General features: G+C 38.1%; 1 protein-coding gene across 2 annotated transcripts in view; it reads right to left on the reverse strand.

Annotated features, from left to right (window-relative positions):
* LOC145993891 (PR domain zinc finger protein 15-like) overlaps positions 1-18,177 on the reverse strand; it is a 128,860-nt gene that overhangs the window by 109,001 nt on the left and 1,682 nt on the right. Inside the window, exons 1-2 of one of the 2 annotated variants that reach the window (XM_083129781.1) lie at positions 12,659-12,728; positions 421-485 (exon numbers count right to left, since the gene is read on the reverse strand). In XM_083129781.1, the coding sequence (XP_082985907.1) occupies positions 421-485; positions 12,659-12,710 (117 nt within the window). In that variant the 5' untranslated portion in view covers positions 12,711-12,728. Of the gene's footprint in view, positions 1-420; positions 486-12,658; positions 12,729-18,177 lie in introns of those variants that run through there. The other variant, XM_083129780.1, reaches the window with a different exon arrangement.

Genomic DNA, 18,177 nt, shown 5'->3' on the forward strand with positions numbered 1-18,177 from the left:
GCTGCATGCGTTCTCCCGGGTTAAATAGAACAGTGCTCATGTGAAGTAGTACTAGAATGGGCTAGAATTAGGGATGGATGATAGAAATTTGATATCACAATATGATATTTTTTTCCATATTGTGATATCGGTGATATATCATCTCCATGATATATATTGCCAAATATCATGACAATATATATTGCCAAATATTGTGACACAATATATATTGCTAAAATATCATGATGATATATCACCAACATGATATATATCGCTAAAATACCATGATGATATATCAATGACACAAAATATATTGCCAAAATATAGTGACAATATATCATCAACATGATTTATATCACCAAAATATTGTCTGGACAATATATCATCCAACACTAGCTGGAATTTAATGATAAATATGTTATGCGTGTCCCGAATACTTACCGGCTGAAGCTGACTGAGAAACGGACATTGTTCAGTGCTGTGCCTCTGCCCACAAACATTGCAACCTGGAAAACATCAAATGTTCCATCAGACATTCTTTTGCATAAAATGTGTAATATTTATTTACTGCAATTTAACATGAAGACAGATATACATACATATGCATATTAATAGTAGGGCTGAGCCGATTCCAATATATTAGTATCAGAAATCAGATGTAGAAAGAACTGGTTGGAATTCAATCAGTGATACCAGCCAATACTTTTCCGAAGTCCAAGTGTCACATGGAGTTTGCAAAAATGCCATACAACATGGAATCTAAATGTCCTAAAATGATATATGAATATACACTATGTGGAAGAAATTCATTGGACACCACATGTCAGCAGATACCATCAGTTTTCTTGCAATCAATAGGTCAGTCCGCCTTTGGCAGCAATAACAGCAGCCACTCGTCGTTATTGGGCCACAAGGTCATGTAGTACATCGAGTGGGATATTCCGCCATTCCTCCTGCTGTGACTGTAGGTGCAGAAGGGCGAGGTGATCGCGACCTCAATCGGGACTCCAGTTCGTTAGGGTTGAGGTCAGGGCTCTGAGCAGGCCAATCCAGTTATTTTCTGCATACCATTCCATGGTAACCCTGGAAACATGACAAGTCACATTATCGTCCTGGAACACACATTCTTTGTTTCAATAGAAATGCCACAACGTGGGGAGCATGGAGTTGTCGAGAATATCTCGGTAGGATGCAGACATCATGTGGCCATACAACGGTACCAGTGGACCCACGCCATGCCAGCTGAAACAACCCCCAGAACATGATGCCGCCACCACCATATGTATGTGGGCACTACACACTGAGGTAACAAGTCGTTCATTACCACTGAGGTAACAAGTCGTTCTCTGGGTAATCACCATACCCACACTCTCCCATCTGATCGAAACAGTGTGAAGCGTGATTCATCGCTCCATAGGACATTCTGCCATTGCTCTACTGTCCAGTTTCTCTTCTCTTTACACCAGAGTAGTCTCTTGTCATTTATTGTTTCTTGTTATCAGGGGATTGTGGACAGCGGCTCAACCATGATAACTGAGCGCATGGGCATCCTTCCGAAGTGTCTTGGTCGAAACAGTCAAATTGGTCGCACTTTGAAACTCTTCTGCAACCGAATGCATCGGACGGGTCCTGTTTTTCTGAATCTACCTCTTCAGCACTCTCCTGTCCAGGTCATCCAATTTCGTCATCCACTTCTTGATGGCAAAAGCTACAGTTGATTTAGGGACCTGTCGGGCATCGGCTATGCTATGCCTCCTATGGAGCAGTCTTCCACATAGTATATAAATGATGCTATGGTATAGTTTCAAAGGAAACCTTTTTTATACATACATACTATTCCTGTGTATACACACACACACACACACACACACACACAGAGATAGAGAGAGATATAGATAGACTTTTTTTTTTGGTATGTGTTTAGTGTCTACTTCGTCATTTGTGTGTGTGAATAAATTTTGTTTTAAAGTGGTTCAGCTCAACCCTAATTAATAACACACAATACCAGACCTTCCATACATTCTTTTGGCACTTATACTTTGGTGAGGGATAACCCCCTTTTCCACTATACACTTGAACACACCAAATTTTGTGTAAGAGCTCTCTCTTAGTCACATGTGAACTTCAGAACAAGCAGTCTTGTTTGTGTGGTTGGAAACATCTTGCCATCTGATTGGTAACAAGTGTAGCATAGCATTGTAATCATGATAGAAGCTAGAGGTGGTCACTTTGCATCATTTTAGGAATATACAATTTCTGCATACTACATTTTTCGTTCACTTCGGTTCATTATCATAGGCACAAGGTCATGCCAAATGTATGTTTTATGATTTTTTTTTTTTCAAATTCTCCTAGACGGAAGACTAATTTTCAAATGATTTTGGCAATAATTGTCACACAAAATTTCAACCTTCCTTAAAGTAATGAGCACTGTTTGGATTTTGAAAAAAGAGTTATACATTTGAAAAACAACTTAAAAATAACCTTACTCAAGCATGTGCTTTCCATGGACAATGTATTTTCCGTTGACAAGCGACTGTAAGTATTGTGGACTAGTAGAACTTAATGCAGAAGTAAAACGGAATGCATTTAGGGACTTATTTTATTTTAATGCAAAGAGAACCAAAACTGGCCTGCCTAACCTAACTACAAAAGCATTTATTGAACAAAATCGGACCATGTTAAAATTGCAGTCGTAACATGATGAAATCACAATAAAACAAAAGGATCTTGGGCCGCACAAAGTTTCAATTTTCTTCTCCTTCTTACTTAAACTCCCATTATTGGGGAAAAAAAGTATAAATTTCACCTAAGAGTCCTATCATTCTGGGATAGGAAGGAAAAACTGATTTAATTTCTCAATAACAATTAGTTCTCTTTCTACGATTTATTTGTACATTGTGAGAAGTTTGAAAGCGTAGCGTTAAAAGATTCCCATCTGAAATCTAACATGCCAGAAAATCCCATCCACTAAAGGTTAAGGCTCCACCCAGGCTTGTTCTACCCTGTCACATGGTCACGTGCCTCTCCACCCATTATGTACGTACTTAAAAATAACAATTTACACCTGTTTGCAACGCTTGTATTTTATTTACTTTGCCGCAAGCAGTCTTCGTCGGAGTGAAGACGGCTGGACTGGGTCGGACGAAACTTGGCAACATACCAAGGGTCAAATTCTGGCTGTGGAATTCCTGCTTCACTGCTTTATCATCCCTAAAGTCTGAGCTGCGGGAGAGGTCAGGGGGGGGGGGGGTATGGGTATTTTCATTGCTAGTAGTCATAATAGTCACTTGGGGTGCTGTTTTTCAGTTTCCTGCTAGATGGTGGATGGGTTCATTTACCACATCTTACCGAACAAAAGGGATGGAAGGGAACTTTGTAAGGAGGTAAAACTGCGGGACGTTTGGTGTCGAAGTTCGATGTGCTTTGAAAAGTTTTTGTAAATTGTTGTGATTTAGTGAGTTCTTTACTGAAGTGTTACTGTGAGCGTGAAAATAAAGCAAAATGAATCAGGTGAGATACTTATAAAGTAAAATTTAAAATCACCAAGACCGAATGTTGGACAAAGAATTAGGCTCGCCAAGACCAGAGCTTTTCCTAAATCAAGCGTTCAAAGACAAAAACAGAACACAACAGAAAATTTAATAAAAATATGTACGAAAAGTGGGTATGGATGCGGAGGTGTCCTCCAGCTAATTCCCTTTATTGTTTTCCGTGCATTTTATTCAAAGGAGAAGACACATGGACTAAAAGTTGGGTAATAATTGAATTTTGTTTGAAGTCCACTTTATGCACAGTAAGACTAATCGGAACTGGACCTACAGTTTAAAGTGGGATCCGAACCACTATATGCATCCACCGGGTGTCGAACTTGGGACCCCTTGATTACAAGGAGATGACGACTTGGACACTGACATCAGTCTTGCTGTCTTGGGGAAAACAGATATTAAAGTGCAACTTGATGATCGATGTGGATTTCTGTTCTAAGACATAATTAGCTCGTGTACAAAAAAAAAATATATATTTTGTCATGTATTATCGATGTGATTAAATTTTGTGAGGAATTTGAATGGGCTTTGCGTGGTCATGACTAAACAGAGGACTCATTAATTTCACAGCGAGCCTTGATTATGTTTTGAAAGACCATTTAGAAAGTGGTTCAAGTGTCTTCAAAGGTACATTAAAGATAATTCAAAATGAACTTTTAGCTACAACTTTGTCCATTACCAGCAAGCATATTTTATTATATTTAGCCCATATTTTGATTGTGCCCTACCTCTTGCAAACCTCACGAACCGCCACTGGCTCCAACATAATCTTGTGTGGAGATATTAGCATTTTTATTCCTGGTTACATTTCAATATATAACCATTATATAGACTACATTAAATATTATGCTACTGCAATTTTGTTTTTTGTTTTTATTCTGAACCACCATACTTCACAACCTACGGAATATAGCTGTTGCATACTGTGTACAAACTTTGTTCTCAAAGAAGCCCCTGATATGTAGAGCCTGTACATAAAGCAACAAAACACAAAATTTTATAATCTATGCTATACACACAAACTGTGAACAATGCCTTTGTTTCTTATGATCCAAGCTCATCTGTACAGCATTACATAACATTTTTTTTCTATAATCAGCTTCACTTACGATAGTTACAGTTAATATTTTGGGGCTGTTGACCCACTGTACCCCCTCGAGAATTAAGTCAATTTTTTTTAATTGACAGATTTCAACGTTTTACGTAATATAAGAGTGATTCCAGCGGTAGGAAACCACAAATAACTGAGATCTCAAAGTATGACCCACATAAGCACAAGAAACTCTTATTCCGGACTACTATCACTGATTTTTCGCGTAAAAAATTCCCTAACAGCAGCAAAACTAACACTCCTAGCATAACAAAAATGTGAAATCACTATCGGTATGATATGAACGAGAATACATAATTTTTGAAAAGTACTAAGAAAACAACACGAAATCACTATTGTGACCAAACCTGGTTCTTCTAACATGGTTGCAGGGGTGAAATGTGTCAATTGGCACACGAATCACACATTTTCATTGATAGCACTTACCACGCTAAAAACGCATGCCCACCTTCCAAAGAAAATCTGGGGCAGTACCATGTCACATGAATGTCTCACTTATTGCACATCACTTTAGCAACCTTGTGTTCTGATGTCACAGAGCCTACGTTGTTAGGTTAGGCTAGCTAGGTTTAGTACTCTTAGACTAAATAATAATTTATCGTTGTATTTATGCTAATGCTACCTAACCTAACCTCGCAGGCATTCCTCGTCTGACGTCAGAACACAAGGGTCTCACTTAACGCACAACACTTTAGCAACCTTGTGCTCTGACATCAGAGGGGTTTTAACTGTTCCGATTGATTTATGATTTGTCCTAGCACAAATACTAATTATGGTAGAATTTTGGAAATCATTGTCACACGAAATCTGAACCTTCCTTAAAGTAATGAGCACTGTTTGGACTTGAAAAAGTTATTTATGTTGCAACAGTAAATATCGTAGAAGCGTGGGAATGAATGTAGAAGTAAATCGGAACCTTAGTAGAATGCATTTAGGGACTTTATTTTAATGCTAAGGGAAATAAACCTAACCACGAAAGCATATATTGAACAAAACCTTAAGTAATCGCAAAAACTCCGCAGTATGTGTTAACAGACGTACATCGAAATCGAACCGTGTAAAAATTCCATTCGAATAGCATGATGAAATCTCAATAAAACAAAAGGAACTTGGACCCTCTTCTTAGCCTAAATGGAGCGATTTTACAATACCGGGAATTTCTCCATTTTGTTTGAAATTTGGCATAATCACTAATTTTGGCCCCCTAATCACGAATCTGCAGTTAAAATTTGGCGCTCACACGTGGAAATAGCAAAATAATCCAAATTAAGTTCTTATTTCTGCACCCTCGATTTCCAAATTTCCAACAGATTCCGGGCTCCGCCCCTGGGGTAATTGACTTACCGCCTCCAACCGCTAACGTGGCCCCGCCTCCGCTCCGGCTCCCCGGCTTTGTCTATAGAGTCCCTGTTAAAGGCATGTTAGAAATTGACCGGATTCACCTGCCCCCAAACACGCGCCAAATTTATACGTGAGTGCCACATCTTAAGTGCAGATTCGTGATTACGAGGCCCAAATTAGTAAGTATCCCAAATTTCACACAAATTGGATAAATTCCCTGTATTGTTAAATTATACCGCCTAAATAATAATTTGTCATTGTATTTATGCTTATGCTACCTAACATAACAGGCCTAACCTAACCTCGTACAGGGTGGCTACAAACAAGCAGAAATGAAATTCCCTGACTTTTCCAGGTTTTCCAGGACAAAATTTACATTTTTCCCTGACAATTACAAACTAAACTAAATTGATGTTTTTGCAAAATGGAAATAATAAACTCATACAGATCCACGTATGGTTTTGTTAAGTACCAATATCATCTTCTATGAAATTGACTTAATTTCTATATTCTCTATGATTTGAATTCAAACTGCAAAATAGTGAATTTGGAAAATTATTACAATTCACAAGCTAGGGAAGGATTATGGAATTTTGTCATATGCAGTAAGTTTAAAATAAAATATTTGATCATTTTTAAAGTTACGACTAAATGAGATAAGAGTGAAGAGTGATTGATTAAGAAATACAATTTGTAATTTATAAGTCTCCTTATACATTCTCGGTATTATATGTTGATATTTCCACTGAGGTTTGGAACCCTCTGCTTACAAGAACCATGAGTGCGGACTCATTTTTCAATGCATAAAGCTACTTCACTCTTCTCTGTAAAGCAAACAACTTAACTCTTGCATATAAGTGAAACAATTGGATCGAACAAAATAAAGTGTCATATTTCCTTACATTATCAATGGGATTTCTGCTTCAATACAGTATATCCAAGTGAAGTACTGTGAAACTGACAACATGCAGTTATACCTTTAATGCTGACGAAAAGGGTATGTAGGTTGCCTATTAGAAATTTAACTCGAGGAATTTATAGAATTGCAGTGTATAGGTACCTGATTTAGCTAACCACACATTAAAACAGAAACACTAATAATATAAGCTTCTGAAAGTTCATATACGAGGGGAGTGCTGAAAAAAGCTCCAAGCACTAGTGGTCGGAGAGCAACACACACACATGCAGGCAGGAAGAAGTGGCATGTAGCTGTAATCTGGTACAGTTGCAATGCAGCCGTTTTAGGACAGTTCTAGGTTTAAGATTGCAGCTCTCATACAGTCTCCCACCGACTGCCATGTAGCCTACATTGCACGCTCAGAATTTGGCACAGAGCCACCAGCAATCGTGTGAGGTGTGCGGACTGGATAGTATGATCAGACGATGGTGCAGACAATTCAAGGAAGGCCAGTCGAATGTGCACAACCCCATACAGCTGAGTACACACGGGCCCTTAGCATCACTTCAGGTGAGAGATCTTGAACCACTCCCTGTACAGCCCTCACCTTGAATGTACAGACTTTCATCTCTTTGTTTAACTGAAGAGGTTTCTGTCAGGGCAAGGATTTGACAGCTACACTGTGGTAGAGATAGTTCCAGTCTTTGCTGTCAGACACATATGCCAACGGCATACAACATTTAGTGCCATGCGGGGTGTAAGGGGTGCTCCTTCCACGTAGTACACCCAAATGTCAACCTCACTTCCACGTTAGTGCACCCTGGACTGAAGACTAACGAGGCTCTGGCGACTGGCCCCATGGCCAGTATAATTTTGTTTGTATTGTCCTGTTCTTTTGTCCTTATGTGTGCTGAGTGCCACTTTACAGCCTCAGCTTTTAATGAAAGTCAGAACATTTTAATATTTTATGATTTTAGTTCTGCAACGATAGAGTTGCTATTTGTAACGATAAGGGGCTGGACCCCGAATAATGTGACGGGTGCAAAATAGCCTTAGTGCTGACGCACCCACAATTTTAAATTCAAATTCAAATTCAATTTAGTGCCATGCTACGACGAATGTTAGAACAACGGTGGTGATTATGCCGAAAATTAGGTTAGGACTCACTGTTACTAATGCAATAACTTACAACTGATATTCTTGTTTTATTTATGCCTAATCGGTAGGGACCTTGATATTTTGTTATTTTTTTAAAAAAATTGGTGTATTTTCTTATTTTTTATTTTTTACTATACGGTGTTATTTTCCCCAAAATTAACATTTTCATTTTAGCGCATTTTCTGGCAAATATCTGAAATTATACCTTCATGGTGTTTTTAAATTACTGTTTCAAATTGTAAGTCACATGGCTTACGCCTCTTTGTGAGAGTTTGATATGTTGAAAGTTATTTTGGGAAAGTTATTTTCCATACCCCGTTTTTAATTTTAAGGTAAGGATTTTTAGATAATGGAATTTTCTCCGTATATACTGAAGGGTGCATAATGACCATAAGTGGCGACGGACCCAAAAAATTAAAATCAATCAATCTCACGTGACCGATACAGATATATTATGGCACCAAAAATTGGCATTATCTTTTTTTGACTTGTTAGTGTTAAGTTTCCCAAAATTTGAGTTTTGGTTTTAGAACATTTTTCTGCCAAATATACCGAAACTTAATACTCCATTGTGCTTTTAAACTATTATTTTAAATTGTAGGTGACATGGTCTACGCATTTTCGTGACAGTTTGATATGTTGGAACAGATTTTTGAGGAAGTAAATAAAAGTAAAGTGCTCCCCTGAACTTTTCCATGAAGGTGTATAGTAGGGGTGTGGAGTTAGCGCCCCACACTTTCTTGATCACGGCTGAAGGTAGGGGTGATGTGATCAGCACCATGCTCCTGGCCACCTTTATCCCTCAAAGTTTCCTCAAGGTACCAGCTTCATATGATGCTGGGTGGGTGCCGGAGCAGTTTGAATAGGTGGAAAACAACCCGGTTCTCCCCCGCAGGGGGTCGACCCTGGGTTTATCGCATGGTAGTCAGACGCCCTAACGACTGAGCTCCATTTTTTCTCGCTGGACAAATGCCGATGGTGCGCACTTAGCTTGGTAATTCAAAACACATCTCGCGCGACAAATACGAAGATGTGGCTCCCGTGTGACTGTAGATACGCACGCGATCTCCTGTTAGAACCCTGCCACTTTGCTCTGTGATGCAAATGGTTTTGATAGAAGTTGAAAAAATCGTGGGAAATACATGATTTAATATGGCTGTCGGAATTATTCCATGTACGTATAACTCTATAGTTTACTCTTGAATAAAATGTTGAAAAACTTGCATATTCTATGTACACAAACATGGCCTAGAAAAGTCAAGAATGTTGGATTTCCTACTAATTGGAAATTACTTTCTGGCCACCCCTCGTATAAATCAGTAGATGGAAAGTGAAATTTAGCAGGGCTGGCAGAGAAAAGTCAATTCTTGAAGAAAGTGATTTGCTTTTATGATTGAATGATTCGAGTAAATACGAGTATGATATTAAAATATTTACATATTTATTATTAGTAATTTATTTCATAATATTGGACATTAACCTTACTCAGTGATAGATTAGTGACCATCTCTCACGAGTTTAAAGAGAAAGGACAGAGTGGCGTTAATTTCATTGCAATACTAGTGTGGCAGTAAATTTGAGGTTGGGAGCATGCACTTGCCAATTTTTATAACGTTTATCAATGCAGATTTATGTTTCACTTTTTCGTGATAGTATTCAATAGCTATATATCCCATTTGGTTGGATTCTTCTTGATATCTAAGAATAGTGCAATGTCATTGTAAACGTATGTTAACTTGTGCAAAACCAGTAATACGTCAGGATGATGAAAGAAAACCTTTGTAAGCACTGCTACATTAAATAAGGCAAAGTGAGCCAGAAGAGTAATAAAATTCCAGCAGAATATTTGCAGTCTAAAGCTCTTCTTGTTTATGCATGCGCTTTTTGTTGGATGTTGCAGTCCATGCAATTTCTGTCGCATGTTGTAGTGAGATACTCTGTCGGGTGGAGATATTCGACAAAAATCGTATGTATCAATGGAACCTATTTGTTTCCATGTTCCTTCAGTTTGCCCAACAAAATGCCTTACTACGACGTCCGACAACTATCGGACGGCCCCACCCGCTCGTATCCCCTCCATCTGTTGGCAAGTTCCCTTACTACTCCCATACGGACAAGAAAAAATGATAATTCAATGCATTTTCCACGTAATATTTAGAGGCTTAACCTTTACTCCCCCGATGATACCATATGGTATCATCAGAGTAAGGTCGTACTGGCCCGATGATACCATATGGTATCATGGTGCTGTTTACGAAATTAATGTGTTATTTGGACCTTCATACTCTTATGTTTGGGTGGAAACTCTGACACAGTTCTGGAGCAAGCCTGGGAAATTCATATTGATGACCAACCTCCCCCCTCTCCGCAACTAGTGTTGCCCACGGGATGAGACGGGACAGGCTTTTAAAAAGTCGAGACGAGACGAGATTGATCATGTGTCCCGAGACAAACAAATATTTTCGAGACGAGACAGCATTCCACAGCATTTCCACGAGATGGGACAGACCAAAGTCTCGTCTTGTGGGCAACAATATCCGCAACATATCCATGCCACATTTCCGAACAGAGTTTCACATTTTGGCTCATTATTCAACTTTATTCAACTTATATGGCACCCAGGAATATGAAACATGTTTCAATCTCTTTGAAAACGTCCATTCTTTGAAGAGAATACTAAGGTTTGTGCCCTCTTCCCAAAATAGCGGGAGAAGAGAGGGCAAATTCCAGATATTTTTTTTTAAATTCGGTGGTCGCGCCCCAAAATCCTCCTTCCTCAGTTCGGTGTTCTGAATTGTACACGGTTGCATGCTATGATGCTTTAGCTGAAAAACAAAACTTATCCAAAGTAGATTGCTCCCATAGTGCCCGAGTTATAAACAATTTTCTGAGCAATATGCAAATTACCTATCTTTCGTAAAAAACAAAATTTCACATTTTGGCTTATTATTCAACTTTTATGGCACCCAAGAACATGAAACATGTTTCATTCTCTTTGGAAACGTCCATTCTTTGAAGAGAATACTCAGGTTTGCACCTTCTCTTCCCAAAATAGCGGGAGAAGAGGGGAGAAACTCCAGATTTTTGTTTTTTCCATTGAAATTTGGGTTGTCGTGCCTCCAACCCCCTCCCCCCCATCCTCAGTCCGGCGTTCTGAATTGTACACGGCTCATGCTATGATGTTTTAGCTGCAAAACAAAACTTATCCGAAGTACATTGCTCCCATAGTACCAGAGGAATAACAATTTTCCTCCAAAAATGCAAATTACCTATTTTTCGTAAAAAAAAATCACATTTTGGCTTATTATTCAACTTGTATGGCACCCAAGAACATGAACCATGTTTCATTCTCTTGAGAAATGTCCATTCTTTGAAAAGAATACTAAAGTTCGCGCCTTCTCCATAAAATAGCGGGCGAAGGGGGAGCAAAGGCCAAATTTTTGTTTTTTCCATTGAAATCGGGGTACGTGCCCCCCAAGCCCCCCTTCCTCGGTCCGGTGTTCTGAATTGTACACAGTTGCATGCGCTGATGTTTTAGCTGAAAAACAAAAGTTATCCGAAGTAGATTGCTCCCATAGTGCCTGAGTTATAACAATTGTCGTCAAAAGAGTGTTCGAAGTCAATGAAGACGAAATTCCCTGACATTTCCCTGACTTTTTTGACACCTCAAATTCCCTGACTTTTCCCGGTTTTCCAGGTTTTCCAGGTCTGTCGCCACCCTGCTCGTAGGTATTCCTCATCTACTGAAACATAGTCTGCAGTAAATCTCTCATTCCGTGACGTAATATCAGGATTAACAACCTTCAATCTCCAATATTTCCAACACGGCTCCAATTTACAAAACACAAACAACGTAACAACATGTTCCGGTACCAATATTTTTTTATGATTTATAAAGATAGGTTTGTCCTATCATCTCCTTTTTATTCTTTGCATTCTGTGTGCATGCAATGGTATTTCATGGGGAGAGAAGGGGATCAGTGAAAGATCTGAGGTGCAAGAGATTTGTACTTCTGTGGGCCATACTTCCAAACCAAATTTGTGTTTTGTGCATTGGTAAACAATCTTTAAGATGCATACAATATCAAAACCTTAAAAAAATAAGGAAATAAATAGATGGTTTTTGAGGGAGTACACTAGGTAACAGGAGCCGTTCTTGGATATGAATCATGAGCACAAGTTAAAACAAAATCAAGTATCAATTACATTTGGTAACAGTTCGTTATATCCGAGACACAATAAAACAAAAGGAACTTGGGCCCTCTTCTTAGCCTAAATGGAGCGATTTTACAATACCGGGAATTTCTCCATTTTGTTTGAAATTTGGCATACTCACTAATTTTGGCCCCCTAATCACGAATCTGCAGTTAAAATTTGGCACTCACACGTGGAAATAGCAAAATAATCCAAATTAAGTTCTTATTTCTGCAGCTTCGATTTCCAAATCGGATAATTTGTGTTTCTTATGGTTCATACTTACGAATTGTGCATTGCGGAACTTAATTCAAGGTGCCATTATGCTTTCAACATGAAAACAAACATTTTTTCACATAGAGAGTAGTTTGGTAAAATTTATGTATCCCCGAAACTTATTTCTTAAATTTTACAGGAGAAAGTACTTACCGAACTGACTTTCCGTACAGTTTTCAAAGCTCGTGGAAGTGTTTCTTCCCATCGCCTTAATTTATTTTGCCGGTAAATTATGTATATTTGAAGACTGATGTTTCTCCAATGTACGAAAGCTGTTGCCTCTATGTCCTTCCACTACGTGAATCAAATGTTGTGTGTGTTCGATGACGTAACCCCGGTCAGTGTTTCCAACCACACCGTTGTTCTCCAAGAACATGTCAATTTTAACTATGTTTGCCTAACCTAACCGAAGCTTGCCGTGCATTGTTTATGGGGATATTTATGAATGGTTCGTGGGGTTTTCGATCCTGGAAAAAAATACAAAATCAGCAACACGAAAGTAGGTATTTTTCGATGAAGGTTGCAACACTGCATAACCACTGATCATTGACAACGCTAGTAAAGATTTTCCGCCATATTGCGTATAACGCAAGTGAAAACGATCAAAACAAGAATTACTTGATATGTCGAAAAATTGAGATTATTTGCGTGAAAAAAAACTAAATGGCACCTTCAAGAATCCTTAGGAATGCAGAATATGGGTAGTACTTTACTTGAGATGCCTATCAATGATTTATTTCACAATTTTTTACATTGCTAATGTACTATTCTGCATTGCGGAACATTTCTTTAGGTGAAATAATGAATTTCTAACGAAAATAATGTCTAGTCTATTTATTACATTAACGAGTACTTACTGTTGTATCTTATTTTCACACACAATATGGCGATAGCTTACCCGTTCATCGCGCGTTGTGCCAGTGTTTTGTCGATTTGGAGTGTGCATGCAGTGTTGCAACCTTGTTCACCGAAAAATACCTAAAATTTTTGAAAAATTGAAAACATTTCACGAAATTTTAAAAAAAGTTGAATTTTTGACAAAGAGTAATTATTAAACCATTGACGTTAGCCCCACAAACCATCGATGTTAGCCCAAAAATTCACGATAGCTCCACGAACATTCACGGGGACGAGGTATGCCTACTAGGTTAGGTTAGGTTCCATTAGCACCTCCTTTCGTTCAATTTAGCATATACGGACAACATCGGTTTTTCTCTGTGAAAGAAAATGCACTGAATTCTTTTAATTTTAACCTTCCATGTCCTGCATTCCACTTCTTTCTTCAAGATTCCGTGTTGAATTACAAATTCCACGACAGCTTCCACACCCGGCAACAACTTCACGACGCATCCTCGACACGTCATCTTGTACGTACTTACCGAACTGACTTTCCGTACACTTTTGAAAGCTCGTGGAAGTGTTTCTTCCCATCGCCTTAATTTATTTTGCCGGTAAATTATGTATTTTTGAAGACTGATAATTCTCCAATGCATGAAAGCTGTTGCCTCTATGTCCTTCCACTACATGAATCAAATGTTGCGTGTGTTAGATGACGTAACCCCGGTCAGTGTTTCCAACCACACCGTTGTTCTCCAAGAACATGTCAATTTTAACTATGTTTGCCTAAATGGGAATTGAAACTACTGCACACATAATTTAAAGTAAACTATCTCACTACATTGTCAAAAAGAGAGAGAGAGAGAGAGATAGAGAGAGAGAGAGACGAGGGCATAATGCGTAAGTTTAGTATCCTTCGGACACCTATATCTTCTGAGTTTCGTCAATTTTTGACATTCGTACTTACCTATTTGCTTTGCGGAACATTCCGTGAATGGTCTTTGGTCTTTGGGTCTATCCAATCCCGAATAGTTCGGAACCTTAGTAGAATGCATTTAGGGACTTTATTTTAATGCTAAGGGAAATAAACCTAACCACGAAAGCATATATTGAACAAAACCTTAAGTAATCGCAAAAACTCCGCAGTATGTGTTAACAGACGTACATCGAAATCGAACCATGTAAAAATTCCATTCGAATAGCATGACGAAATCTCAATAAAACAAAAGGAACTTGGACCCTCTTCTTAGACTAAATGGAGCGATTTTACAATACCGGGAATTTCTCCATTTTGTTTGAAATTTGGCATACTCACTAATTTTGGCCCCCTAATCACGAATCTGCAGTTAAAATTTGGCGCTCACACGTGGAAATAGCAAAATAATCCAAATTAAGTTCATATTTCTGCACCCTCGATTTCCAAATTTCCCACAGATTCCGGGCTCCGCCCCTGGGGTAATTGACCTACTGCCCCCAACTGCTAACGCGACCCCACTTCCGCTCCACTCCGGCTTTCTCTATAGACTCTCTGTTAAAGGCATGTTAGAAATTGGCCGGAGTCACCTACCCCCAAATGAGCCCCAAACTTTTAAATTTGAAGAAAGCAGTTTCCAGGATACGGAAAACTTAACTGAATTTCACACAAAACACCTTGTCAATGTTAGACAATACTACAGGAACTTATTACGGTAAGTAGTTTCTTCTATAGAAATCAAGAAATCTGTCCGAAGGAAGGATAGTAAATTAGTACCAAAAATTCAATCGGCTTCTTTTTTTTTTTTCAAATTTCCAGACGTGACCCCCATTTTTTTACAACAGATTCGTGATTAGGAGGCCAAAATTAGTTAGTATACCGAAAATTAACAAAATTGGAGACTTTCTCTATATTGTCAATTCGCTCCAAGTAGGTGGGGAAAAAATGCAAAGTTCGTCAGACTTTTCTTTGACATTAAATGAGAGTACGAGATGTGTTTTTACCTATTTCACAATCAGTTGCTTTGTTTAATTTCAATCACTTATCCCACAATACTCTTGCTACCTTGCGTTCTGACGTCAGCAGACTGAAGTTTCTTTTTAGGCTAAAGGTCTATGTTATTATCAATATCAATATGTTTAATTTACGTTTAGTTCTCTTATTAAAATTTCAGTAACCACCAAATGTCTCTCATTCCCTTATTTTCGTATTTTTCTCATTGATACTTACGTATTCTGCATACTAGTACTTAGAAATTTTGCTATGAAGAAGATTGCAACACTGCATAACCACTGATCATGAACCACACTAGTCAAGATTTCTCCGCCATATCGTGTGTAATGCAAGCAAAAGCGAACAAAATAAAAATACTCGATATTTCGAAAATTCAGCTTATTTGCATGCAAAAAACGAAACGTGAAATAGAAGAATCCTTAGAAATGCAGAATATGTAAGTATCAATGTGAAAAATACGAAGGTAAGAGTCTAGTTTACGTCCTTTTCCTAAGGAATACATGTCATATATCGTTGGAAAGGTTATTTTATAAGGAATTCAACAACGTAAATCCCAAGGCGAGGAAAAATTTCCTGGAGGAGGAAATCGAGAAAAACCGATGTTGTCCGGATATGCGTGATTGAACGTACTGAGGACATTTTTCGATGATGAAGCACATATTTAGGGGTGAAATGATAGGGTTACCAGATCGCTGTAAGGGAATTGTAGGACATGCTGTCCCAAAATGTAGGACATTAAGTCAAAATGTAGGACACAAAACATTCTCAATAAATAATACATATTTCTATAGAACTGTAGTTGAAAAATGACACTTTTTAGTTTTAAAAAATGCAAAATTTCAAAACTTGCAGTCACACTAATCAATGCACCTCTTACTATATGATTTAAGTGGTACTTCTCAGAGGAGACAATTTTTATCAAAATTTCAGGTTTAGTCAAACTATATTTATGTTAGAGTGGACAGTCAATTTGAAATTATGGACCAGTACCAAACGAACATTTTACAGACTTTATGAAAAAATAATTCTCTCGTGAGTCTGTTGTGCTGATGGTAATGAAAGTACTCTCTCAACGTTTGAATTATGACCTGTAATGGCAAACAAATATTCAGCAATTACCGTAATTTAAAATGGTTCCAGAAGTTTCATCTTGGGTAGTTTTTAGTTCAATAACAGGGTCATAGGCGCCGACTCCATGGGGCTTGGGGGAGGGGGGGGGGGTTCGAGCCCCCCCCCCCCAATGTTAATGATGTGGGGGCAGAGTCCCTCAAATAACTTTGCTTAAGAGGATCTAATGTATTATTTTGCTTCTCTTGTAAAGTTTACTCTGAATTGTGCAACATGAACTTCACTTTAAATACACATTTGAAATGTTCTAGACCATCAAATTTGGGGGGCTGAGACCGCTAAACCATCAACTTTGGGGGGAGGCTATGAACGGAGACAGCAAAACACATGACTTATTACTATATACTAAGTATATAATTATGAGTATTGTTAACATTTTTACTAAAAACAGTTTCAAAATAACGAGGTGATATGACAATTATACCAGTATGTTGTTTAGTGAATTCTGAACAATTTGAGGTCGTAAACACGACTTTCAGACAATATTGATATGTACAATATTTAGTTATCCTCGAAATCTCTTCCTCTAGTCCAAAGAATAAGGGGAAAATAATTCTAAAGTCTTTGAGTTTATTTAACACTGGCTTGCAGTAAAGTACGCAAGGAAAGCTTATGAAAAGTCTGTATTGCGAAAGCGGAACGGCTATGATCAAAGGCATTATTGCTAAAGCACGGCGTGCTATGTGTTTATTTATTATTGCAAAATTAAATTTAAAAAGTAAAATATTGTAGCAAGAACAAAAAAGTAAAACTATTTGCCTGCGATTCGTATTAGCATTTATGCAAATAATTAAATAAAACTGTTAAATATTGTAAATATTATCTATTTTTATGGGTACGTCAACACTAAGGTTCTTTGCACCCGTCACATGTCATTTCCTTACAAGTCTGTTGCGGATATTAAAACACACCCATGCCCTCGCCGGGACTCGAACCCGAGACCTCCGGATCAAAGCGAGTTGAGCCGACCGACCACCCAACACGCTCGGCTACCGAGGACGGCATAAAATTATGTTGGCCTCTTAATGTAAATACATAGCCTACTTTTACGTAAATAAAAATGTCAATTGTTATCTAAAAAACAAATGAGCAGACACACGTTTTTCATGTTACATTTCATTTACATGAGGAATATAATAGCTGCTTAAAAACTGCTATACGAAGACGTAATTCTTATTTTTAAAAAAGGCAGGGGGTGAGTCAGTCATTCATTCATTTATTTCAGTGATCAGAGCCCCCCCAATATTTTTGACAAGTCGGCGCCCGTGAACAGGGTGTCTACCAAAATAACAAATCCAGAATTCTTGAATTTTTCTGGACTCTTCTAGACCTTTTTTCCGTTTTTCTTAACGTTTATTTATTCGACCCCTACTTAGGTAAAGTTGGAAATTAGTAATTAAGAAAATAAATATTTATTTAATGAAAACCCCTACCAAAGGACCGGTTATGATAAGAACTGAAGCTGAATTTAAGAAGAGAATTAGATCTCCTTTCATTATTAATGCATCCTGAACTGTGTTTGGCAGACAACCGAGGCTTTGGCATCTGGACTCACAGCCGGTATAATCTTATATGGGGCTTGTGTCGGTTGTCCCTATATGTTTGCGACTGTTCCTTCATCCATCTTATGTTACCACCATTCATCTTCATCTTCGCGATTAGCCAAAAGGACAGAAAAAAGTGAAGTAAAATAAACTGAATCAACCAATCAGTCATTATG

Source organism: Lepisma saccharinum, chromosome 10 (assembly GCF_977018435.1).
Source record: "Lepisma saccharinum chromosome 10, izLepSacc3.1, whole genome shotgun sequence".
NCBI classification, from domain to species: domain Eukaryota; kingdom Metazoa; phylum Arthropoda; class Insecta; order Zygentoma; family Lepismatidae; genus Lepisma; species Lepisma saccharinum.